Below are 26606 nucleotides of genomic sequence, written 5' to 3' on the forward strand. Positions count from 1 at the left end.
AGTTTATTTGGCAAGGGAAAAAAACCACGCATAAAATTTAAGCTAATAACAGAGTTGAAGGAAAAAGGAGGCTTCGCGGTCCCTGACCTTAAACTGTACTTTGAGGCAGTGTGCTGGACATGGATTAAGGAATGGATATCAATTAAAAACATGGAAGTCCTAGATCTGGAGGGATGGGATATTGTGTACGGGTGGCATGGCTACATAGGCTATAACAAGGTTAAATCCCACAAAGGATTTTTAAATCATATTGTGAGAAAGGCATTATATGAAGTATGGGAGAGGAGTAAAAAATCAGTAGTAACCAAAACACCATGGTGGCTGTCACCAATGGAATCTATGTCGGTCCACAGGCTGAATATGAACAGCGATTAGCTAACATATAAGGATTTAGTAGAGGAAACAAGTAGTGATCCAAAAATAAAGGACCTAGGTGAATTGAAACAGAAGGGAATAACCTGGCTGGAGTATTATCAATTAAAAGCCGCCCTTGAAAAGGATAAAAGAACCAAAGGATTTGACAAAAAAATATCCTATCTAGAGAAGGATATTTTATATAATAATCAAAAGACACTTTCTAAAATGTACAAACTACTTTTGAATTGGCAAAGAAAGGAGGAAGATATCAAAGAAATTACAATAAAATGGGAGAGGGACCTGCGACATACGATCAAACCCAATATTTGGAACAAATTATGGACTAAAAATATAAAATTCACAGCTTGTCTCCTTATAAGGGAAAATCTTATGAAAACGTACTATAGGTGGTACGTGACCCCTGTAAAACTTGCAAAAATAAATCAAATATTAATAAGTGCTGGCGATGTAAGGAACAGATAGGAACATACTACCATATGTGGTGGTCCTGTCTAGAGATACAAAGATTTTGGAACATGATTTATGAAGAGATAAAGAGATTGATAAAAACTACATTTAGCAAGAAACCGGAAGAATTTTTACTAGGAATGGTTTCAGATAATATTCCCAAAAACAAAACTAGGCTATTTATGTATGCAAAGTCAGCAGCAAGGGTTATAGTGGCAAAACACTGGAAAGATAAAAATATACCCACTAAAGAGGAATGGGTAGTCAAATTGTGCGAGTACTTGGAGCTCGCAAAGCTGACAGATGCAATAATAATAATAATAATAATAATAAATTTTATTTATATCCCGCCCTCCCCAGCCGAAGCCGGGCTCAGGGCGGCTAACAACAATAAAACAGTACAAAGGTACAACATAAACAACATTCTAAAATCATTCATTATAAAAATTAATTAATTCAAGCCACTAGCAACCATTGGGCCAGAGCTCTGCGAAGATTGCCGAGGGAGGGAGTCAGGCTGTGCCCTGGCCAAAGGCCTGGTGGAACAGCTCTGTCTTGCAGGCCCTGCGGAAGGATGTCAAGTCCCGCAGGGCCCTGGTCTCTTGTGACAGAGTGTTCCACCAGATCGGAGCCACAGCCGAAAAAGCCCTGGCTCTGGTTGAGGCCAGCCTAACTTCTCTGTGGCCTGGGACCTTCAAGATGTTTTTATTTGAAGACCGTAGGTTTCTCTGTGGGGCATACCAATAAGAGATAAACCTAAAAAATTGGTGAAAGAAGAATGGGAATGTTTAAATCATTATTTAGGGGACAAGGGCTCAGCAAGAAAGACCTGGCTATGTTTAGAATGATGCCGCATAGAGAAATACTCCCTGATACCAAGATGAGGGATTCCTTTGGAATGCAGATAGAGTTAATTGATAAGAATAATGATTTCTTGAGTTTGACGGAAGTGTACAATAGATGAGCTTTCCTGCTTTGGCTCATCTTCCTTTTTCTTTTTTTCCTATTTTTCTTTTTTATTTTCTTTTATCTTTCCCATAGTTGCTTATGTTCTGTGTCATGTACTTCAATATTTTTTTGTGTTTTTGCAGGGTTTTTTTCTTCATTACTATTAATGAATTTTCCTTTGTAATTTTTGACGGTTTATATTTATATGTACCTGTTTAAGCAAAATAAAAGCTATTAAAAAAAAAAGTGTCAACTTGGAGAGAAACAGGTCCTACACTCTAAAAAGTGTTTATAATAACCAAAGCAGGATGAACACTCCTTCTGTCTAAATCCTTTCTCTTCTTTGAGTTAATTGATGGCCTGAAGGTGTTTCCACTATTACGGTTCTTACCCCTGGGAGTCTTTTGATGGTTTGTAAGACTTCCACTACAACTGAACCTCGGTCCACTTCCCTAGGACTTATATGGTTTCTCCCCTGTATGAGTTTGTTGATGTTCTGTAAGAACTCCACTTGTACTGAAACTCTTTCCACACTCCATGCATTTAAATGATTTCTCCCCCATGTGACTCCATTGATGAAGTCTAAGTTTTCCACTCTCAGTGAAGCTCTTTCCACATTCCATGCATTTAAATGGTTTCTCCCCTGTGAGTCCGTTGATGAATTCTAAGTTGTCCACTTTGACTGAAGCTCTTTCCACACTCCATACATTTAAATGGTTTCTCCCCTGTGTGCGTCCATTGATGTCTTCTAAGTTTTCCACTCACAGTGAAGCTCTTTCCACATTCCATGCATTTAAATGGTTTCTCCCCTGTGTGCGTCCGTTGATGAATTCTAAGTTGTCCACTTTGACTGAAGCTCTTTCCACACTCCATACATTTAAATGGTTTCTCCCCTGTGTGCGTCCATTGATGTCTTCTAAGTTTTCCACTCACAGTGAAGCTCTTTCCACATTCCAAGCATTTAAATGGTTTCTCCCCTGTGTGCGTCCGTTGATGAATTCTAAGGTCTCCACTCTTACTGAAGCTCTTTCCACACTCCATGCATTTAAATGGTTTCTCCCCTGTGTGAGTCCATAGATGAATTCTAAGGCTTCCGCTAATAGTGAAGCTCTTTCCACACTCCATACATTTAAATGGTTTTTCCCCTGTGTGAGTCCGTTGATGTCTTCTAAGGTTTCCACTCTTACTGAAGCTCATTCCACATTCCATGCATTTAAATGGTTTCTCCCCTGTGTGAGTTCGTTGATGAATTCTAAGTTTTCCACTCTCAGTGAAGCTCTTTCCACACTCCATGCATTTAAATGGTTTCTCCCCTGTGTGAGTCCGTTGATGAACTCTAAGTTGTCCACTTTGACTGAAGCTCTTTCCACACTCCATGCATTTAAATGATTTCTCCCCCGTGTGACTCCGTTGATGAATTCTAAGGCTTCTGCTAGTAGTGAAGCTCTTTCCACACTCCATACATTTAAATGGTTTTTCCCCCGTGTGATTCCGTTGATGTTTTCTAAGTGTTCCACTCTCAGTGAAGCTCTTTCCACATTCCATGCATTTAAATGGTTTCTCCCCCCTGTGAGTCCGTAGATGTATTCTAAGGCTTCCACTTTGACTGAAGCTCTTTCCACACTCCATGCATTTAAATGATTTCTCCCCCATGTGAGTCTGTTGATGAATTCTAAGGCTTCCGCTAATAGTGAAGCTCTTTCCACACTCCATACATTTAAATGGTTTCTCCCCCGTGTGAGTCCGTAGATGATTTCGAAGGCTTCTGCTAGTAGTGAAGCTCTTTCCACACTCCGTGCAATTAAATGGTTTCTCCCCTGTGTGACTCCATTGATGAATTCGAAGGCTTTCGCTAGTAGTGAAGCTCTTTCCACACTCCATGCAATTAAACGGTTTCTCCCCCGTGTGAGTCCGAAGATGAATTCGAAGCCTTCTGCTAGTAGTGAAGCTCTTTCCACACTCCATGCAATTAAATGATTTCTCCCCTGTGTGAGTCCACAGATGAATTCTAAGTTGTCGACTCTGACTGTAGCTCTTTCCACACTCCATACATTTAAATGGTTTCTCCCCTGTGTGAGTCCGTTGATGAATTCTAAGGCTTCCGCTAGTAGTGAAGCTCTTTCCACATTCCATGCATTTAAATGGTTTCTCCCCTGTATGAGTCCGTTGATGAATTCTAAGGCTTCCGCTAGTAGTGAAGCTCTTTCCACACTCCATGCAATTAAATGGTTTCTCCCGAGTGAGACCACTGATGTTTTCTAAGGTTTCCATTGTCAGTGAAGCTCCTTCCACACTCCATACTTTCAAATTGTTTATGTTCTCTGTTTTCACGCTCCATGTATTTAAATGGTTTCTTTGTTATTCCCAATGGACATGGCCCACCAGAATTCTGATTGCCTTCTCCATTGTCTTCTTTCAATGGGGTGGGGAGAAAATCCTTTTTGTTTTCTAGGAAGAGAACAAAGGAATATTACACACATCAATTAACACCTGCTCTTATTTTAATGTCTTGTACAATCTCTCCTGTCCTCCATATGTTCCAAATTTTTAGGAAAGGCAAATGAAATAATGTAAAATAATGGTCATGCACCATCAGCCTTTTATAACCCTTAATTATTGTTAATGAAGCAGCATTATCTTAGAATACTGTTGAACTGTGGGGCTTTACCTTTTATAAAAAGTGGTTTCTCACAGGAACGGGAGCTGCTCTATGTTCCATGAACCTGCCCACTATTCATCAGGGTCCTAAGTTCATCATGAAGTTCTTCATCCTCTGCACTATAATCCTCCCCCCCCTTGGGCCACATTTTGTCCCCTTCGACCTCTAGATCTTTATCCATCACCTGCACAGTCCCTTTGGCCTCAGGAGGTCCATACTGACCATTTTGGGAGACCCATATATAAGTCTAGTGACAAGGCTTGGTGCTTGTGGTCGGTTGAAGGAGTGCTCAGTTGGAGAATGTTCTTGGGGTGGGACCTCCATCTCTCAGCCTTGCATCCTTGAATGGAGAGAGCTCAAGATGCAGAAGGAAAGCAGCTGGAGCCTGACTGCTGGGAAGGCCAGACTGAGCCACCCACCCCAATTATGATTTATAATAATTACCGTAATTTTCACTCCAAAACACGCACTTTTTTGCTCCTAGAAAGTAAGGGGAAATGCCTGTGCGTGTTACGGAGCGAATGCACTCGACCGGAGCCATGGCTGCCGTCAGTCAAGCAAAGCGGGAGCCGCTTGCAAGGCTTTGCACGGCTCTAGCTTTGCTTGCTTTACATCCAGGAGGAGGGGGAGGAGTAGGAGGAGGGAGGGAAGGAGAGCCATGGCAGCAAAGCGGGCAGCAGCCGCTTACACGTGAGGAGGGACAGACGGGAGCCATAGCGAGCCGGAAAAAGCGCCGGGTAGCCAGCAACAGCTGCTGCAGCCTCAGCTAGCAAAGGTCCGTGCGCTCTCTAAACGGAGCAATGAGGCTGCAGAGGGACGGCAGGGCACAGGAGGGCTCTGAGCCACGAGCACAGTGAAAACCAGTAAAAAATTTTTTTAAAAGGCTGCTGGAGACAGGAGGGCACGGGATGAGGGAGAGGGGGAAATTACGATTCTCCCAGCGTCTCAGCTGATCCGCTGAGCAGGACTTGGGTTGCAGGGGATTCGCCATTAGCTGCGTAAAGCAGCAAAGAGGGAGAGAAGGAGCAAAGTGGGAGAGGAAAGGAGCTGCTTACACTGCTGTAAGTGGCTGCTGTCCGGTTGGCTCCTTTAAAGCAACAGTGCTCTTTCCCTCCCTGCTCAGCTCACCGAAAAGCTCCTTTTCCACACACCCCACGTGTTCCCTCTCCCCTTAAACCCCTCTTCTGCATTATTAGCCGCATCCTTCCCCACGCGTGTTCACTCTCCCCTTAAACCCCTCTTCCGCATTATTAGCCGCATCCTTCTCCACACACCCCACGCGTGTTCACTCTCCCTTTAAACCCCTCTTCCGCATTATTAGCCGCATCCTTCTCCACACACCCCACGCGTGTTTCCTCTCCCCTTAAACCCCTCTTCTGCATTATTAGCCGCATCCTTCTCCACACACCCCACGCATGTTTCCTCTCCCCTTAAACCCCTCGCCTGTATTATTAGCTGCATCCTTCTCCACACACCCCACGCGTGTTCCTTCTCTCCATAGACCCCTCTTCTGCATTATTAGCCGCATCCTTCTCCACACACCCCATGCGTGCTCCTTGTCCCTTGAATGCTTTTCATTCCCTCCCCACTTAAAACGTGGTTACAAAGCACGGATCCAGATGGATCCTCAGGATTTTTGCACTGGGTCACCCCAAGTTCACCATCAGAGCACATAGCATATCCATGGCTACAGCCTGCACCAAAAAACACACACGCACCCACTGTTTCATGGGGCTGCAATGACGCAAAAACGTGGTTACAAAGCATGGATCCACGTGGATCCTCAGGATTTTTGCATTGGGCTACCCCAAACTCACCGTCAGATCACGTCTGTGGCCACAGCATGAACCAAAAAAAATCATACATCCACTATTTCGTTTACAATATTTTTTTTCTTGTTTTCCTCCTCTAAAAACTATGTGCGTGTTATGGCCAGGTGCGTGTTATAGAGCGAAAAATATGGTATATGGCGCCAGGTCTCGCACCTGCCTCCTGACACTGGCTTATCTTTAGTGGAGATTCCCTGTTCAGTTCTCTCTCACTGTTCTTCCTCCTTTGCCGTGGGTGGCCAAGGGCTTCTGGACATTCTAGCTCTGCTCCAACTGGGAATTATTTATTAAATTTGTATACGTCTCTTCATATGAAGATCACAAGATAAAAATATGTGTGACACTGAAAAAGGTGAGTATTAAAGGTGAATAACACTGATTGTGGGGAGAAAAGAAAGGAGATGAAATCAGTGGTGTGTCCACCTGAATGTAAATAATAATAATAATAATAATAATAATAATAATAATAATAATTTTCCAAAGGGCACATCTTGAACATCATCTCTTTATGCTTTTTCTATTGACTTATGTGGATATAATGTGTAACAGGAGCTAAATGTTAATTATCTTATTTTTTATAAGCATTTTGTTTCAATTACTATTTTTTGACTACCTAATGTGAGTTCTTATACAGTGGTACCTCGGGTTACATACGCTCCAGGTTACAGACTCCGCTAACCCAGAAATAGTGCTTCAGGTTAAGAACTTTGCTTCAGGATGAGAACAGAAATCGTGCTCCATCGGCGCAGCGGCAGCAGGAGGCTCCATTACCTAAGTTTTGCTTCTGGTTAACAACAGTTTCAGGTTAAGAACGGACTTCCAGAACAAACGAAGTACTTAACCCAAGGTACCACTGTTTCAATTACTATTATTTGACTACCTAATGTTAGTTCTTATACTTTTTAAAGTTTTTTCAAACTTCCGGCCCATGGGCCTTAGGGTGCCTATGCCTGGGATAGAGGGTTAAATCAGGGCAGGCCAAATGGGACTCAGCTCTGTCCCCTCCCTGCATCTGCTGCCTGAGGGGGCTGCCTCAGTTTCCCTCACGGTGGAGCAGGCCCTGAGAACAGCCTTCTCGCTGCCTTCCAAAATAGTCATACCTCGGGTTACAGATGCTTCGAGTTGTGCATTTTCGGGTTGCGGGTTATTTCCGGGTTTCAGCGCTCACACATGTGCAGAACCACTAAATCACGCTTTGTGCGTGTGCAGAATCACCAAATCGCAACCCACACATGCGCAGACGCAGCGCTGTAGGTTGTGAATGTGCCTCCCGCACGGATCCCGTTCACAACCTGAGCGTCCACTACACAGGAAAGATGACACAGAAGACCTTGGAGTCTCACCATGGAACACAACAACAACAACAACGATTGGTAATACATCACTTTGGGCTGCCCTGGGCAGTGGCGTAGGGTGTCCCCGTTACAACAGCCCTGCAAAATAGACCGGAGTTGCTACGCGCTTTTGGGACTTGGAAGAGTAACTTACGGCAACCATAAAGGGCAGTCCAGTGTCATCCTTACGGGGGCCTCTTTTAAATAGGGGTGGTGTTTGAACTTGGGCTTTGCTAATGTTACAGAATTGGCAGGGGGGGCACTTGTGTGAGAGCAGGTTTCTTTGGCCGTCTCCCCCTTCCTTGGTTGCCATGGCAAGTCCAGCCAAATTCGACTATGGCGTGTGGTACATATCTCCGCCTTCAGATGGAGGGAGCCAGGCAGCTTTCTGGGTCGTGTGCCCAACTTTTCATGAGCTGATATTAAATCCCAAAAGAACTACAACTGCTTGTTACTGTTGGTTTTTTGCAGTATAGTGACGCTGCAGAGAGCTTGCTGGGGAGACCATGCATTAAAAAGAAGGGACTCAAAAATAACTTAAAGGTTTTAATAAGAAAAATAAAAACTAAATATATTAACAAACAAACATGACCCAACCACCAACCCATCCCCCAGGGTAATGGGAGAGCTAGGTGCTGCTCCTTATATACTACACCCAGATGCTGACACACCTTAATTAAATACAACTCAGCAGCACCTGCTATGTTTCACAGCTGTATAGCTGGGTCTCGTTATCTTGCTCTGGCCCTTGCTCTGGCCCCTTAAAGACATACACATGGAGTGGAACAATGATGAACCTTTACATTTAAAGAAACCATTCAACAGTTACAAAGGGAGGGGGCCGATTCCGGTAGGTTTATGATATTAACTCTTTCCATGCTCATTTCTGATGCTCAGAAGCAGGTGACCCTTTCCTAGACCTTCCTGACGACATTCTCAGTCTGACGCACAGTATTTACACAGAAACACGGATCAAACACAAAAAAACCTTTACATAACTCCCTTTCTAAAATACACTGAGACCATCTTATAACATATCCCCGCTATAACACACAAGTTCTAATTAAATCCTAATATTTACTATACCTAAACATTGAGCACCACAGACTAATAATAATAATAATAATAATAATAATAATAAGAAGTATTATTTATACCCTGCCCATCTGGCTGAGTTTCCCCAGCCACTCTGGGCGGCTCCCAATCGAGTGTTAAAAACAATACAGCATTAAATATTAAGAACTTCCCTAAACAGGCCTGCCTTCAGATGTCTTTTAAAAATAAGATAGCTGCTTAATTCCTTGACATCTGATGGGAGGGCGTTCCACAGGGAAGGCGCCACTACCCAGAAGGCCGTCTGTCTGGTTTCCTGTAATCTCACTTTTTGCAATGAGGGAACTGCCAGAAGGCCCTCGGCGCTGGACCTCAGTGTCTGGGCTGAACGATGGAGGTGGAGACGCTCCTTCAGGTATACAGGACTGAGGCCGTTTAGGGCTTGAAAGGTCAGCACCAACACTTTGAATTGTGCTCAGAAACGTACTCAAATATTCCTCTGCAGTAAAGGAGGCAAATGGAAGCCTTCCCATTGTCTTTGTGCATAAAAATACTGTCTTAAGGATGGATGAACAGGGTGAGCCTGTGACCTGGATTCAGGAACTAAAGTATTTACCATCACAAAAGAATGGCCAGGCTGCCCAGGTAATGCAGTTAGTGACCATTAACAGGTATCCTTGGGGACAGGTTTTCTGCTGTAGACCGCCTCCTGTGATGTATTCCTGCTGTAGGCAGTCTCCTTCTGTATGATATTTGGGGGTGGGTGGTCTTGGGTGGGCAATTTGAAAAGACTATATAAGGCCTTGCACACCTCCCTCCTGGTTGTGGTGAGGGTGGGACACTGTTGCAATAAAGATCAGGCTTACTAGCTGCTTTGCTTCGCCATATACACTGGTTAGCCTCTGTTATTTTCTCCTACCTACCGTATTTTTCGCTCCATAAGGCACACCTGATCATAAGGCGCACCTAGTTTCTAGAGGGGGAATTCAAGGGAAAAAATATTATTTAAAGGGAGCGCTAAGCAGAGCTCCCCAGTGCCCTGCGGAGGCGTTGCACCACTAAGGCAGAAGCTAAAACAGCTAGAGGGAGCACTGCGCAGCGCTCTCTCTAGCTGTTCTGGCTTTTGGGGTAGCCCGCGAAGCCTCCGCAGGGCAGCAGCGAGCCTTCATCCCGGGCTTCCCCCGCCAGCCCCGACAAGCTCTGGGAGTATTCCCCACCTCCCGCAAAAGCCCACAGGAGCTGCGCACCCTTTAAGGAGCGTGCGGCTTCTGCGGGAGGTGGGGTAATTCTGTAAGATTATTTGGGGAAGTTTTTCTAATGAAAAGATATTGTCACAGATGCTTGTTTTTGCCATTCTCAAAAGTGTGAATTTCTGTATCTGCAGAGATAACATGCCTTTTCTTCACATGAAAAATGTTATAAAATAAACATACAGAGTTGAGGGAAAACCTTAATCCCATTGTTCCTTTGCAGATTTATATATACAGAATTAACCCCTTAAATTCTAAGTTCCAAGAGGTTCAAGGAACAGATGGTTTGCAGTGGAAGAGATCTGCACAAGTAGCTAAGTGTGAAGCCGTAAAAATGAAAGTTCAACCTTGTGAGCAGAATACTCCACACATCTTGGGGTCTTTGTGTAATAATTGTGCAAGTCAGACTTGAGGCAAGTGCTGAAGGCCTTTCAGGGATGGCAACCTCTTCCCAATCCCACTGGGTTCCAACAACCGCACTAACACTTAACTGTACAGAATAGGCACCTGAATGCAGAAGCCAATCCAAAGGGGTGGCTGGAAGTGGAGGTGGTGAAATGCTTAAGTTCTGAGTTTTTCATGTGCGCTAAAACTCAGTCTGCTTGGCTGTTGTTTTTGATATAAAAAAAAATCTTTTTACCAACATGCTATAATATTATTGTTTTAGTTAAATAAATTGTTTAAGTTGTAATTAAGGAAATGATTATTTTTCTCCTTCCAATAAATTACAGCAGAAATGTTGTCCAAATATAGACAGTTAACTTATTAAACCTCAGAATGATTTCATAATTATCTGTCTATGTATTTCTAATAGTGTAACCAAATCAGAATTTTTTGATTTAAATAGAATCATACTGACTAGTGATTTATTGTAAATTGTGATTGAAATCAATTTGATTTATATCAAATTCACCCTGATTGCAATCTACCACAACGTCTGAAATAAGGCTGGAACTATACAGAGGCGAACAGGACAATGTCCTGGCAACGGCTACTACAGAAATTCACACTTTTGAGAATAGTACAAGAATATTTGGCTAGTTTAGATGTATTCAAGTCTCCAGGGCCAGATGAACTGCATCCAAGAGTATTAAAAGAACTGGCAGATGTGATCTCAGAACCACTGGCAGTCATCTTTGAGAATTCCTGGAGAACAGGCGAAGTCCCGGTAGACTGGAGGAGGGCAAATGTTGTCCCTATTTTCAAAAAGGGGAAAAGAGAGGACCCAAATAATTACCGCCCAGTCAGTCTGACATCAATACCAGGGAGGATTCTGGAGCAGATCATTAAGCAAACAGTCTGTGAGCACCTAGAAAGGAATGCTGTGATCACCAAAAGTCAGCATGGATTTCTGAAAAATAAGTCATGTCAGACTAACCTGATCTCATTTTTTGACAGAATTACAAGCCTGGTAGATGAAGGGAACGCAGTGGATGTAGCCTACCTTGATTTCAGCAAGGCATTTGACAAGGTGCCCCATGATATTCTTGTAAAGAAGCTGGTAAAATGCTACCACTCAGTGGATTTGTAACTGGCTGACTGACCGAACCCAAAGGGTGCTCATCAATGGTTCCTCTTCATCCTGGAGAAGAGTGACTAGTGGGGTGCCACAGGGTTCTGTCTTGGGCCCGGTCTTATTCAACATCTTTATCAACGACTTGGATGATGGACTCAAGGGCATCCTGATCAAATTTGCAGATGACACCAAACTGGGAGGGGTGGCTAACACCCCAGAGGACAGGATCACACTTCAAAACGACCTTGACACATTAGAGAACTGGGCAAAAACAAACAAGATGAATTTTAACAGGGAGAAATGTAAAGTATTGCACTTGGGCAAAAAAAATGAGAGGCACAAATACAAGATGGGGGACACCTGGCTTGAGAGCAGTACATGTGAAAAGGATCTAGGAGTCTTGGTTGACCACAAACTTGACATGAGCCAACAGTGTGACGCGGCAGCCAAAAAAGCCAATGCAATTCTGGGCTGCATCAATAGGAGTATAGCATCTAGATCAAGGGAAGTAATAGTGCCACTGTATTCTGCTCTGGTCAGACCACACCTGGAGTACTGTGTCCAGTTCTGGGCACCACAATTCAAGAAGGACACTGACAAACTGGAACGTGTCCAGAGGAGGGCAACCAAAATGGTCAAAGGCCTGGAAACGATGCCTTATGAGGAACGGCTAAGGGAGCTGGGCATGTTTAGCCTGGAGAAGAGGAGGTTAAGGGGTGATATGATAGCCATGTTCAAATATATAAAAGGATGTCACATAGAGGAGGGAGAAAGGTTGTTTTCTGCTGCTCCAGAGAAGCGGACACGGAGCAATGGATCCAAACTACAAGAAAGAAGATTCCACCTAAACATTAGGAAGAACTTCCTGACAGTAAGAGCTGTTTGACAGTGGAATTTGCTGCCAAGGAGTGTGGTGGAGTCTCCTACTTTGGAGGTCTTTAAGCAGAGGCTTGACGACCATATGTCAGGAGTGCTCTGATGGTGTTTCCTGCTTGGCAGGGGGTTGGACTTGATGGCCCTTGTGGTCTCTTCCAACTCTATGATTCTATGATTCTATGATACTACTTAGGGGTCTAAAACAGATAAATGAAAATATTATCCATCCTCACACACTCAGTTTCATCAGCAGGCAAGCCAAGATGCATCCTAGCAGGACTTTTGGGTTTGGGCTAGGCTATAATTGGTGGTATTCAGGACAATTCAAAGTATGGATATAAGTCTTAGTGAATGCAGATGATCTGGGAAAGCCAACACCCTCAGCAGGGAGGCTGGGTGATGGGGGGGGGTCAGGGGTGCTGGAAGGGGAGGGGTCTCTGTCGAGGCTCTTCTCCCTTCCATGGACTCCCTCTCTCCGTTTCCCCAGCCAAAAGGGACGCAGCCAGGTGCCCCACGACCCCAGGGATTCCTGGGGACAAACTGGTAAAATCAGCAATGCTACACTGGGTCAGAAATATAGGTCATAATTAGAGCCAAGCGATATATTGGTATATTGCCCAAGACTGGCTTGAAGTTTACATCCTGAAAGCTGTTTCCTAATACTGAGCTGGCAATATATTACGAATCACAATGTGTGCAAGGGCTAGGCAACACCTGCTTTTCAACATTGCGATAACTTACCAGCTAAAAGCTGTAATGTTAGTAGCAGCAAAACCTCACAATATCACCTGCTAAGTATTGCAGGGCTATTAGCAGATAAAGATTGTAATGTTATCATTACCAAACCTCACAATATCACTTGTGGTTTATTACCAGCTAAACCTCACAATATCACCTGCTAAACGTTGCCATGTTATCAGCAGCTAAACATTTAAATCAGCCACAAGGTGTGAAATAGGGGTGGAACTGGACAGAGGAGAGCAGCACAATGTCCTTGCAATCGCTACTACTTAGGGGTCTAAAATGGATAAATGACAATATTATCAATCATCATCTCAGCGGGACTTTTGGGTTTGGGCTTGGCTACCAAATGGTGGTATTCAGGACAATCCTGTATGGCAATGATGATCTGGGACTGCCAGCAGGGAGACTGGGGAATAAGAGGTGATGGAAGGGGAGGGGTCTCCGTCGAGGCTCCTCCCCCTTCCATTAACCCTTCCCTGGACTCCCTCTCTCCCTTTCCCCAGCCAGGCGACCCCAGGGAGAATGGGGGGCCTCAGCCCCACCCCCAGCCCTGCTTGGGGTCCTCCTTCCCCTTCCCGCCAGGGCAGCTGAGCATCTCTCGGCCCCCCAGGAAAGAGAAAGGGGAGTCTGGCGGTGCTGCTGCTGCCCGGGAGATCTTGCAGGTCTTGGGTCCCCCCCCCTTCCCCCCTGGGTCGGGGCCTGGATCGGGGCCCCTGTCGACGGGCCCCAGGGAGGGCGCTTTCCTTGGGGGGGTCTCTTTGTCCTCCCCCCTTATCCCCCCTTCTATTCCCCCCCTTCTCTCCCCCTTTACCTCTTGGCCCTCCGCCTCCCTGGCTCCGGATTAGTCCGCTTTCCTTGTCGGCAATAGAAAGGGCGGGGGGGGTTTTCTCCACTGACGCCCCTCCTCCTCCTTTTCCGGCTGGCAACTTCCGGCGCATTCAGCAGCGACACTTCCGGCTCCTTTTCAGACGCGCGCGTCCCTAGAGCTACGTCCGCAGAGCAGCCCCTCCCTGTGTTGGGATGGGAAGAGGACGGGACGGCGCTGCCTCGGGGGCTCCATGGGGGCCTGGCCCCCCTCCTTCCTCCTCCCCACAGCCGGGGTCGAGATGGCTGCGGGGGGGGCATCATATCTGGGGGTGACCTGGGTTTGCGGGGAGAGAAGGAGGGGGTTGTCAATCTGCAAAGAGGGAGGTTGGGAGGGGAGAGGCTGAGTGAGGAGGAGGGAAGGGCTGCCCCTCCCCCTGTGGGTCAGGAGAGTGGGGGAGGGGCTGAGCCGGGGAAGCCAAAGGGGGGTCCCTCCTCCCCCCCCAGCCCAGGGGGGGGTCCTCTGTGAAGCCCAGAGATGGACCCAGCCTCGGGGGGGGGGGTGGGAAGAGACATGGGGCTGCCTGAGAGAAAAGGGGCGCTTCCTCTCCTCTCCCCCCTCCTCCCCCCAGGCTCTCCTGCGCCCAGAGACCCCCCTTGGCCCGGCAGGGAGAAGAGGGTGGGCTCCCCTTCCGCCATGAGAGGAGTGCCAGGGGGTTGTGAGGGGGGGAGAGAGAGAGAGACCCCTTTCCGGCCCCCCCCTCCCAAGAGGGTCCCCGTCGTGTCTCTGAGGGAGGAGAGAGGAGGAGCCCCTCCCCCCGCTGCTTCTTCCCCTCAACGGCTTTTCCCGCCTTTTCCCAACTTCCCGCCCTTCGGGATCTGAGCCTCGCCTCAGTTTCAGGCGCCGAGGAGGAGGAGGCAGATTCCCCGGGATCCCTGCCTAGTGAGTGGGTTTCTTCCCTCATTCGCCCTGATTTCTGCTCATATATCTTGCTTTTGGAGCTTCTCTAGAAAGAAGGCTGTATAAAAAGCCCCTCACCACCGCCCGCTTCCCATACAGTATGTAAAAGTCTGATTTCTTCCCATTTGCTGTGTATAATTCTTCCTCCAGGACTGTTCTTCCTTCCTCCCAGTGTCACTTCCCAACTACAGATAGGTAGCCGTGTTGGTCTGCCATAGTCAAAATAAAAAAATTCCTTCCAGTAGCACCTTAAAGACCAACTAAGTTAGTTCTTGGTATGCGCTTTCGTGTGCATGCACACTTCTTCAGATACACTGAAACAGAAGTTGCCAGATCCTTCTATATAGTGAGAAGGTGGTCTGAACCAAGACATTGGATTCTTATCTCATTATACAGGACTAAACCATCTCTCACCTTCTCACCCCTTGCCTTTTCCTGTAAGACCTATTGCAGTTGTTAAGAGTCGTCAACAGGCTCATCTCAGCCATCTGCCAATCTCCCATTCCCACCACCCTTCTGAGTTATACCCCTCCCCACCTTCTCACTATATAGACTATATTTTGACTTCCCAACTCATAATTCTTCCCTCACTGCCCTTAAATAGCTGCTTGGGGTCTAGTTTGGGGCCTCCATAAAGAACCTCCTCTCTTTTCCCGTTTTAGCTGTAGGTATAAATTCACGGCCAAAAGCCTTATTGATACACAATTTTCCATCCGATGCCTGCTTACTCAGGAGTAAGTCCTACTCTGCTCCCATGTGCGGAGCCAGCAGTTCAGGCAGTTCTGCTAGCAGGAGGCCAAGGTGTTGTGTATTGAGTCAAAGGATTTTATATCTGTATTATTATTGTCTGTATTTGCATTAGGGTAAAGTAACTTCCTTTTGGTTCCAGAGGGTACAGCTACTATTGGTTCATTTAAGCTGCTGTATTTGGATCCTCTGTCTTATTGGTTCCCTCCAAAAGGCAGGACTGTGATTGCCTGATATTGTTCCCTCCAAAATGTATCCTTTCTTGCTAGTTCCCTGTCCCTATAAATGTAGCTTTCCTCTCCCCAGTCTTTAGTCTTGTTGCTTTAATAAAGAAGTGTTACTAGAGAACTGTCTCCAGCATGTTATATCAAGAGAGCTGAAATCACAAACCCCACGTCACAACACAAAGGACCCAGAGTGGTTTGCAACCAGGTGGTTTCCAAATGCTGCCCTTTTTGATACGTTTCCATTTATTCATTTGCGTGGGGACTGGCCAGATTGAAACCCCCCCACCCCATTCAAAAGAAAGACTAGCAAAAGATTTCAAAGGCGGAATTTCCAAAAGATGGCACTTTGTCCTGAATTTAAGACAAGTCAGTCGAAAACTCATGGGCTTTTTTGGCGTTTATCTGGGGCCTTGTCTAAAAAAGAAAAAGTTCTACAAATTTGGGGTTGTCCTGGTTTTTACTTTTTGAAATATGGCAACCCTAATTATTCTGGGCTCTGCTTGAACTGAAACTCTCCCTTTTAGAGCACAGCCCCATGTTGGGCAAAATATTCCTGCATTGCAGGGGGCTGGACTAGATGACCCTCGTGGTCCCTTCCAACTCTGCAATTCTAGGATTCTACCATGTGTAGAGGGAAGATCGCCCCCTTGTGGGCAGTGGAGGAATGATGTAATGTTGGTTGGTGGGAACTGTTCTTGAGTGTTGCCTTGTCACACACAAGCAACACCACAACAGTCATGTGAAAGGAAGGGGGGAGCATTTCTGCAGGCTGATGTCCATCCCTCCAGCTGCCCAGGCCCCAGCACCTCCCCCTAAGAGTGAAGGGTCCCAGTCTGAAAATCCTCCCTTCCTGCTGGAGATGAGGCAGTGAGGGATTCCAGACAGAAAGAGGCGCCCTTGCTCTGCAATTCCCTTGCCAGCAGGGAGACTTCAAAAGCCCCCCCCCAATGCCTCCCCCTTCCCTCATTTAGTATGGAGACTTTTCATCTTGTGGTTGGGTCATTTCAAATCCAGTTTTTTTCTCTCTCCCTGCAATTTTAATACTGTTGTTGGTTTCCTTGTTTAAATTATTCTGTTTACTAGTGATATTTCACATAGTGTTTGTGAATGCAAAGCAATTGTGGCTCTTGGTTATAAATCTGTGATCTAGACATGGCCTAGTCAATCACACCTTGTTTCAACATCCATCTAACACAAGGAAAAGAAAATCCCCCCATCATTTAGCCCGGACACTGAGGTCCACTTCCGAGGGCCTTCTGGCAGTTCCCTCATAATTACAGGGAACCAGGCAGAGGGCCTTCTTCGTAGTGGCGCCCTCTCTGTGGAACACACGCCCCCATAATAATTTATTAATTATTATTATCATCATCATCAGATGTCAAAGAGAGAAAGTAACTTTTGGAAGACCTCTGAAGGCCTTCAGGAAAGTTCTTAATGTTTGACATTTTACATTTTCCTTTGACATAGAACCAAGCTGGCACCATCCATTGGTTCTGGCAGGGTTCCAATTCATGGTCAACAAGATTAAACGTTGGGCTGATGAGGTGGAGGTGAGGGACCAGGAGTGAGACCTTGGGGTCATGTTAGGTAACTCTGGGAAATTGTTGACCCTGTGTGCACTGGCTCGGGAAACTGCAAATCTCACGCTGGGGATATTTAGGGAACCCGATTGAAAATACACCTGCCACTCTCCTAATGGTTGTAGTGCAGATCTTGTTGGCATGCAGAGGGTCGCAAGGCCAGCTGGCTAGCCCCAGGTGGGTCATCTCCTTCCAGCCGTCCCGCTGCGAAGAACCATCAGCCTCTGCTGTAAATCAGCGACCCAGGCTTCGAAGCCAGGGCACACTATATCAGCAGAGCGAAGGCGTGAGGCTTGTGGAAGCATACTACAACTACGGATTTATTAATCATAAATCAGGACAAAGAAACATTTCGTCTCTCTCTTTGTATTCTCAGAGAGACAGAGAAAAGCAAAAGCTATACGCACAATGGAAGTTCCCAGCATACTGTGCTGGAATGTAAACCGACATGTGACACATAACAAACCCATATCTGCTCCTTAAGGAGGAATGGAAATTATTTATGGAGATCTATGGTGTGAACACATTTGGAGTACTGTGCACAGTTCATTATCTGGGACCTTTCAGTTTGGAGAGAAGACGAGGAAGGAAGGACATGTCAGATAGAATGGAGAAGGAGGATAGAGAAAAGCCCCCCCCCAATAAAACTAAAACTCATGGAATCCAGTGAAGCATGAATGGTGGAAGATTTAGGAGAGCGAAAAGAAGGGTCTCCCCCCCCTTCTCTGCATCCAGCCAGTCCATGATGGCAACAGCAACAATAAGATAATTACATCAATAGTATGCATTGCTCTGCTGGCAGGAGGACTCCCTCGGATCATGTCCAGTTGCAAAAGTGCAAGGAGGCTTTCCACCCTCAGGGCCCAGAGGGGGATCCTGTCTTGGGGCAGCTGGTGGAATTGCAGGAAGCTGACCCTTAGCACTCTGGGTTTGGGACCTACCGGAACCTCCTTCCACATTATACTCATCCATATTGTTTCTCGCCTACGTCATTTTGGGGATAGCATTCTACACACACTTATGTCACCATGTGCCTCTCCCAACATTGCTTAGAGATGCTCTGGTACGGCCCCTTCTTCCCTCTGCCCCCTTCCCTCCTCATGCAAGACGTGCAACTGGGAACAGAGCCTTTCCTGGTTCTGCCAGGGAATGCCCCTTTTATTTCTCCTGCCACCAAATATATCTATACACATTATATCTGACATAATGCATCTATAAATCAAAAGAATAGATCAGGGTTTCAAGATTACCTTCGGCATATAAGTAGGTGCTTTCAATCTTTCTGTGTCTTCATGGTTCCACTATTGCAACTATAACAATGGGAGTTATGCTGCTGTTCCTATAATATTAGTCTAACTCTGCTTCCAAAGCAACACCACCAGTCTCAGCTCCACTTTGAGCAACTCTCCATTCCCAGATACAAACATTTCCAGCTCCCTCCACCAAACACCAACACCAGCTCACTCCTCATTCAGAAGCTACACTCCTCACTACAGATTCACATTAAATATTATATTCTACTTACTATTGTGAAATGTTACCTTCATTATTTAAATACATGTCTAGACAACATTACATGCAAACAACACAAGCTCACATACGCTGCATGCGTTTAAGCTTGATTTCCTGTTATTGATGTGAACGAAAGTATATAAACTTATATAAGGACACTTATGAGAAGAAGTGGAAGGAAATAAAAAAAGAATTAGACTTGGGGAAAATTGAATTTGTCCCTGTGGGGGAGAATATCCACAGTTAAAATGATGGTATTGCCAAAGATGATTTTTATGTTCCAAACAATACCTATAATTAGAGGCATAAAGTGTTTTAAGGATTGGCAGAAAGACCTTGCCAAGTTTATTTGGCAAGGGGAAAAAAACACGAATAAAATTTAAGCTACTAACAGAGTTGAAGGAAAAAGGAGGCTTCGCGGTCCCTGAGCTTAAACTGTACCTTGAGGCAGTGTGCTGGACATGGACTAAGGAATGGATATTAATTAAAAACACGGAAGTCCTAGATCTGGAGGGATGGGATATTGTGTACGGGTGGCATGGCTACATAGGCTATAACAAGGTTAAATCTCACAAAGGATTTTTAAATCATATGGTGAGAAGGGCATTATATGAAGTATGGGAGAGGAGTAAAAAATCAGTAGTAACCAAAACACCATGGTGGCTGTCACCAATGGAATCTATGTCGGTCCACAGGCTGAATATGAACAGCGATTGGCTAACATATAAGGATTTAGTAGAGGAAACAAGTAGTGATCCAAAAATAAAGGACCTAGGCAAATTGAAACAGAAGGGAATAACCTGGCTGGAGTATTATCAATTAAAAGCTGCCCTTGAAAAGGATAAAAGAGCCAAAGGATTTGACAAAAAAAATCCTATCTAGAGAAGGATATTTTATATAATAATCAAAAGACACTTTCTAAAATGTACAAACTACTTTTGAATTGGCAAAAAAGGAGGAAGATATCAAAGAAATTACAGTAAAATGGGAGAGGGACCTGGGACATACGATCAAACCCAATATTTGGAACGAATTATGGACTAAAAATATAAAATTCATGGCTTGTCTCCTTATAAGGGAAAATCTTATGAAAATGTACTATAGGTGGTACCTGACCCCTGTAAAACTTGCAAAAATAAATAAATCAAACAATAACAAGTTCTGGCAATGTAAGGAACAGATAGGCGCACCTAGTTTTTTGGGGGGGAATAAAGGGGGGGAAATTATTTCCCCCCCAGGCGTGGGGCTGGGTCGGGGGAGGCCCAAGCTTCCCCCGACCCCAGCCCCCAAACAGGCAGCTCTCTGCAAGCCGTGGGAGCCCAGCGCTGGCTCCCGCTGCTTGCGGGGAGGTCCGCAAAGCCTGGACGCGCTGATCTCAGCGTGCGCAGGCTTCGGCATGCCGGCAACTCTCCGCAAGCAGCGGGAGCGCTCCTGCTGCTTGCGGAGAGGTCCGCGAAGCCAGGAGAGCAAGAGGGGTCGGTGCGCAAAAAAAAGCCCGTATTCGCCCCATAGGACACACACACATTTCCCCTGCATTTTTTCTTTTTTCTTTTATTTTACCTTTCCTATAGTTGCTTATGTTCTGTGTCATGTACTTCAATACTTTTTGTACTTTTTGTTCTTTTTTTTCATTACTCTTAAGAAATTTTCCTTTGTAATTTTTGGCTGCTTATATTTATATGTACCTGTTTAAGCAAAATAAAACCTATAAAGAAAGAAATTGTCAACTTAGAGAAAAACAGGTCCTACACTCTAAAAAGTGTTGCATAATAACCAAAGCAGGATGAACACTCCTTCTGTCTAAATCCTTCTCTTCTTTGAGTTAATTGATGGCCTGAAGGTGTTTCCACTATTACAGCTCTTACCCCTCGGAGTCTTTTGATGGCTTGTAATAATAATAATAATAATAATAATAATAATAATAATTTATTATTTATACCCCGCCCATCTGGCTGTTTCCCCAGCCACTCTGGGCGGCTCCCAATCAGTGTTAAAAACAGTACAGCGTTACATATTAAAAACTTCCCTGAACAGGGCTGCCTTAAGATGTCTTCTGAATGTCAGGTAATTATTTATCTCTTTGACATCTGATGGGAGGGCGTTCCACAGGGTGGGCGCCACTACCGAGAAGGCCCTCTGCCTGGTTCCCTGTAGCCTCACTTCTCGCAATGAGGGAACCGCCAGAAGGCCCTCGGCGCTGGATATCAGTGTCCGGGCTGAACGATGGGGGTGGAGACGCTCCTTCAGGTATACAGGACCGAGGCCGTTTAGGGCTTTAAAGGTCAGCAACAACACTTTGAATCGTGCTTGGAAACGTACTGGGAGCCAATGCAGATCTCTCAGAACCGGTGTTATGTGGTCCCGGCAGCCACTCCCAGTCACCAGTCTAGCTGCCGCATTCTGGATTAATTGCAGTTTCCGGGTCACCTTCAAAGGTAGCCCCATGTAGAGCGCATTGCAGTAGTCCAAGCGTGAGATAACTGGAGCATGCACCACTCTGGCGAGACAGTTCACGGGCAGGTAGGGTCTTAGCCTGCGTACCAGATGGAGCTGGTAGACAGCTGCCCTGGACACAGAGTTAACCTGTGCCTCCATGGACAGCTGTGAGTCCAAAATGACTCCTTGTAAGACTTCCACTACAACTGAACCTCTTTCCACACTCCATACATTTAAATGGTTTCTCCCCTGTGAGTCCGTTGATGTCTTCTAAGGTGTCCACTATCAGTGAAGCTCTTTCCACACTCCATACATTTAAATGATTTCTCCCCTGTGTGCGTCCGTTGATGTCTTCTAAGGTCTCCACTCTGACAGAAGCTCTTTCCACATTCCATGCATTTAAATGTGAGCCAGTTGATGTAGTGTTAGTCTTCCACTGTCGGTGAAGATCTTTCCACACTCCATGCATTTAAATGGTTTCTCGCCTGTGTGAGTCCGTTGATGTCTTCTAAGGCCTCCACTCTGAATGAAGCTTTTTCCACACTCCATGCATTTAAATGGTTTCTCCCCCGTGTGAGTCCGTAGATGAATTCTAAGGTCTCCACTCTGACTGAAGCTCTTTCCACACTCCATGCATTTAAATGGTTTCTCCCCTGTGTGAGTCCGTTGATGAATTCTAAGGTGTCCACTCTGACTGAAGCTCTTTCCACACTCCATGCATTTAAATGGTTTCTCCCCCGTGTGGGTCCGTAGATGAATTCTAAGGCTTTTGCTAGTAGTGAAGCTCTTTCCACACTCCATGCAATTAAATGGTTTCTCCCCCATGTGAGTCCGTAGATGAATTCTAAGGCTTCTGCTAGTAGTGAAGCTCTTTCCACACTCCATGAAATTAAATGATTTCTCCCCTGTGTGAGTCCGTAGATGAATTCTAAGGTTTCCACTCTGACTGTAGCTCTTTCCACACTCCATACATTTAAATGGTGTCTCCCCTGTGTGAGTCCGTTGATGAATTCTAAGGTTTCCGCTAGTAGTGAAGCTCTTTCCACATTCCATGCATTTAAATGGTTTCTCCCCCGTGTGAGTCCGTTGATGAACTCTAAGGTCTCCACTTTGACTGAAGCTCTTTCCACACTCCATACATTTAAATGGTTTCTCCCCCGTGTGAGTCCGTAGATGAATTCTAAGGCTTTTGCTAGTAGTCAAGCTCTTTCCACACTCCATACAATTAAATGGTTTCTCCCCCGTGTGAGTCCGTAGATGAATTCTAAGGCTTCCGCTAGTAGTGAAGCTCTTTCCACATTCCATGCATTTAAGTGGTTTCTCCCCCGTGTGAGTCCGTTGATGAACTCTACGGTCTCCACTTTGACTGAAGCTCTTTCCACACTCCATGCATTTAAATGGTTTCTCCCCCGTGTGAGTCCGTAGATGAATTCTAAGGCTTTTGCTAGTAGTGAAGCTCTTTCCACACTCCATGCAATTAAATGGTTTCTCCCCCGTGTGAGTCCGTAGATGAATTCTAAGGCTTCCGCTAGTAGTGAAGCTCTTTCCACACTCCATGCATTTAAATGGTTTCTCCCCGGAGTGAGACCACTGATGTTTTCTAAGGTTTCCACTGTCAGTGAAGCTCCTTCCACACTCCATACTTTCAAATTGTTTATGTTCTCTGTTTTCACACTCCATGTATTTAAATGGTTTCTTTGTTATTCCCATTGGACATGGCTCAACAGAATTCTGACTGCTTTCTCCATTGTCTTCTTTCAATGGGGTGGGGAGAAAATCCTTTTTGTTTTCTAGGAAGAAAACAAAGGAATATTACACACATCAATTAACACCTGCTCTTATTTTAACGTCTTGTAGAATCTCTCCTGTCCTCCATATGTTCCAAATGTTTAGGAAAGGCAAATGAAATAATTTAAAATAATGGTCATGCATCATCAGCCTTTTATAACCCTTAATTATTGCTAATGAAGCAGCATTATCTTAGAATACGGTTGAACTGTGGAGTTTATGTTTTATAAAAAGTGGTTTCTCACAGGAACGGGAGCTGCTCTATGTTCCATGAACCTGGCCAAGATTCATCAATGTCCTAAGTTCATTATGAAGTTCTTCATCTGCTGCACTATAATCCTCTACCCCTTGGGCCACATTTTGTCCCCTTCGACCTCTAGATCTTTATTCATCCCCTGCACATTCCCTTTGGCCTCAGGAGGTGCATAGTGACCATTTTGGGAATAACTGGGAATTATTTATTAAATTTGTATACGTCTCTTCATATAAAGATCACAAGATAAAAATATGTGTGACACTGAAAAAGGTGAGTATTAAAGGTGAATAACACTGATTGTGGGAAAGAAAAGAAAGGAGATGAAATCAGTGGTGTGTCCACCTGAATGTAATAATAATAACAACAACAACAACAATAACAATAATAACAATAACAATAATAGGATTTATAATTTCCCAAAGTGCACATCTTGAACATCATCTCTTTATGCTTTTTCTATTGACTTTTGTGGATATAATGTGTAACAGGAGCTAAATGTTAATTATCTTATTTTTTATAAGCATTTTCTTTCAATTACTATTTTTTGACTACCTAATGTGAGTTCTTATACTTTTTAAAGTTTTTTCAAACTTCCGGCCCATGGGCCTTAGGGTGCCTATGCCTGGGATAGAGGGTTAAATCAGGGTAGGCCAAATGGGATTCAGCTCCGTCCCCTCCCTGCATCTGCTGCCTGAGGGGGCTGCCTCAGTTTCCCTCATGGTGGAGCAGGCCCTGAGAACAGCCTTCTCGCTGCCTTCCAAAATAGTCATACCTCGGGTTACAGATGCTTCGAGTTGTGCGTTTTCGGGTTGCGGGTTATTTCCGGGTTTCAGCGCTCACACATGTGCAGAACCACTAAATCACGCTTTGTGCGTGTGCAGAATCACCAAATCGCAACCCACACATGCGCAGACGCAGCGCTGTAGGTTGTGAATGTGTCTCCCGCACCGATCACGTTCACAACCTGAGCATCCACTGCACAGGAAAGATGACACAGAAGACCTTGGAGTCTCACCGTGGAACACAACAACAACAACGATTGGTTATACGTCACTTTGGGCTGCCCTAGGCGGTGGCGTAGGGGGTCCCCGTTACAACAGCCCTGCAAAATAGACCGGAGTTGCTGCACGCTTTTGGGACTTGGAAGAGTAACTTACGGCAACCGTAAAGGGCAGTCCAGTGTCGTCATTACGGGGGCCTCTTTTAAATAGGGGCTGGTGTTTGAACTTGGGCTTTGCTAAGGTGGGAGAGCAGGTTTCTTTGGCCGTCTCCCCCTTCCTTGCTTGCCCCTTCTGCGTTCCCATGGCAAGTCCAGCCGAATTCGACTATGGCGTGTGCTGCATATCTCCGCCTTCAGACGGAGGCAGCCAGGCAGCTTTCCGGGTCGTGTGCCCAACTTTTCATGAGCCGATATTAAATCCCAAAAGACCTACAGCTGCTTGTTACAAAGGGAGGGGGCCGATTCCGGTAGGTTAATGATATTAACTCTTTCCATGCTCATTTCTGATGTTCAGAAGCAGGTGACCCTTTCCTAGACCTTCCTAATGACATTCTCAGTCTGACACACAGTATTTACAAAGAAACACAAAAAACCCTTTATATAACTCCCTTTCTAAAATACACTGAGACCATCTTATAACATATCCCCGCTATAACACACAAGTTCTAATTAAATCCTAATATTTACTATGCCTAAACATTGAGCACCACAGACTAATAATAATAATAATAATAATAATAATAATAATAATAAATATTAATTATACCCTGCCCATCTGGCTGAGTTTCCCCAGCCACTCTGGGCGGCTCCCAACCGAGTGTTAAAAACAATACAGCATTAAATATTAAGAACTTCTCTAAACAGGGCTGCCTTCAGATGTCTTTTAAAAATGGGATAGCTGCTTAATTCCTTGACATCTGATGGGAGGGCGTTCCATAGGGCAAGCGCCACTACCCAGAAGGCCTTCTGTCTGGTTTCCTGTAACCTCACTTTTTGCAATGAGGGAACTGCCAGAAGGCCCTCGGCGCTGGATCTGTGTCCAGGTTGAACGATGGGAGTGGAGGGGTACCTTCAGGTATACAGGACTGAGGCCGTTTAGGGCTTGAAAGGTCAGCACCGACACTTTGAATTGTGCTCAGAAATATACTCAAATATTCCTCTGCAGCAAGGGAGGCAAATGGAAGCCTTCCCATTGTCTTTGTGCTTACAAATACTGCCTTAAGGAGGGATGAACAGGGTGGGCCTGTGACCTGGATTCAGGAACTAAAGTATTTACCATCACAAAAGAATGGCCAGGCTGCCTAGGTAATAGATAGATAGATAGATTCTTTATTGTCATTACACAAGTGCAACATTGCACAAAGTGCAACGAAATTGGATGCCATCCCTTAAAACAACAAAAGCAAGACAACAACAACAACCAAACAAACCACATACCAGCCACACCCACACCACACCCATCAAACTCCCAGGTCACACTAACGAGTTACAGCATTCAAAAGGGCCACAGCTCTTGCATAGAAACTGTTTTTCAGTCTATTTGTCTTTGACTTGATGTTTCTAAATCTTCTGCCAGAAGGCAGTAGTGCAAACAGACTGTGACCCGGGTGAGATGAATCCTGCAGGATGTTATTTGCTTTCCTAAGACAACGAGAACTGTACAGTTCTTCCAAAGATGGGAGAGGATGACCAATAATCCTTTGGGCTGTGGTTATGACCTTCTGGAGCACCTTCGTCTCCCTAGCTGTACAACTGGAGAACCAAGCACAAATACAGTATGTAAGAATGCTCTCTATGGAGCCTCGGTAGAAGGACACCAGCAGTCTCTCACTCAGATTGTTCTTCTTTAAAAGTCTGAGGAAATAAATTCTCTGCTGGGCCTTCTTCACCAGAGCAGTGGTATGTGCGCTCCAAGTCATGCCCTGATCGATAGCTACTCCCAAAAACCTGAATTCCGCCACCCTCTCCACCCGTTCCCCGTTGATATACAAGGGCTGAATGTCTGCCTTTTTTTTCCTGTAATCCACCACCAATTCCTTGGTCTTAGCCGTATTAAGAGCCAGATTGTTCTCTCCACACCAAACACAGAGCCGCTCCACCTCGTCCCGATAGGCGGACTCATCCCCTCCTGAAATGAGCCCTACCACCGTAGTGTCATCAGCAAACTTGATGATTTTGTTGCTGGAATAGATGGCTGTACAGTCATACGTATAGATAGTGTAGAGCAGGGGACTCAACACACAACCCTGTGGTGAGCCGGT

The 26606-nt window shown here is 45.3% G+C and overlaps 2 protein-coding genes across 7 annotated transcripts in view; both read right to left on the reverse strand.

The window, feature by feature from the left end:
* Positions 1-1600: 1600 nt before the first annotated feature.
* Positions 1601-26606, reverse strand: part of LOC309525796 (uncharacterized protein) — a 123857-nt gene continuing 98851 nt past the window's right edge. For 2 of the 5 annotated variants that reach the window (XM_082211379.1, XM_082211377.1), the window contains exon 2: positions 1601-4221. In XM_082211379.1, the coding sequence (XP_082067505.1) occupies positions 2401-4044 (1644 nt within the window). In that variant the 5' untranslated portion in view covers positions 4045-4221 and the 3' untranslated portion in view covers positions 1601-2400. Of the gene's footprint in view, positions 4222-6417; positions 6496-7361; positions 7901-24117; positions 24604-26606 lie in introns of those variants that run through there. The other 3 variants (XM_082211378.1, XM_082211376.1, XM_082211375.1) reach the window with 3 other exon arrangements.
* The window catches only part of LOC309525805 (uncharacterized protein), a 138125-nt gene continuing 133008 nt past the window's right edge, over positions 21490-26606 (reverse strand). For both annotated transcript variants that reach the window (XM_082211390.1, XM_082211391.1), the window contains one exon: positions 21490-23091. In XM_082211390.1, the coding sequence (XP_082067516.1) occupies positions 21701-23091 (1391 nt within the window). In that variant the 3' untranslated portion in view covers positions 21490-21700. The remainder of the gene's footprint in view (positions 23092-26606) is intronic.

Source organism: Podarcis vaucheri, assembly GCF_965113315.1.
Source record: "Podarcis vaucheri genome assembly, chromosome: 2".
Taxonomy (NCBI): Eukaryota; Metazoa; Chordata; class Lepidosauria; order Squamata; family Lacertidae; genus Podarcis; species Podarcis vaucheri.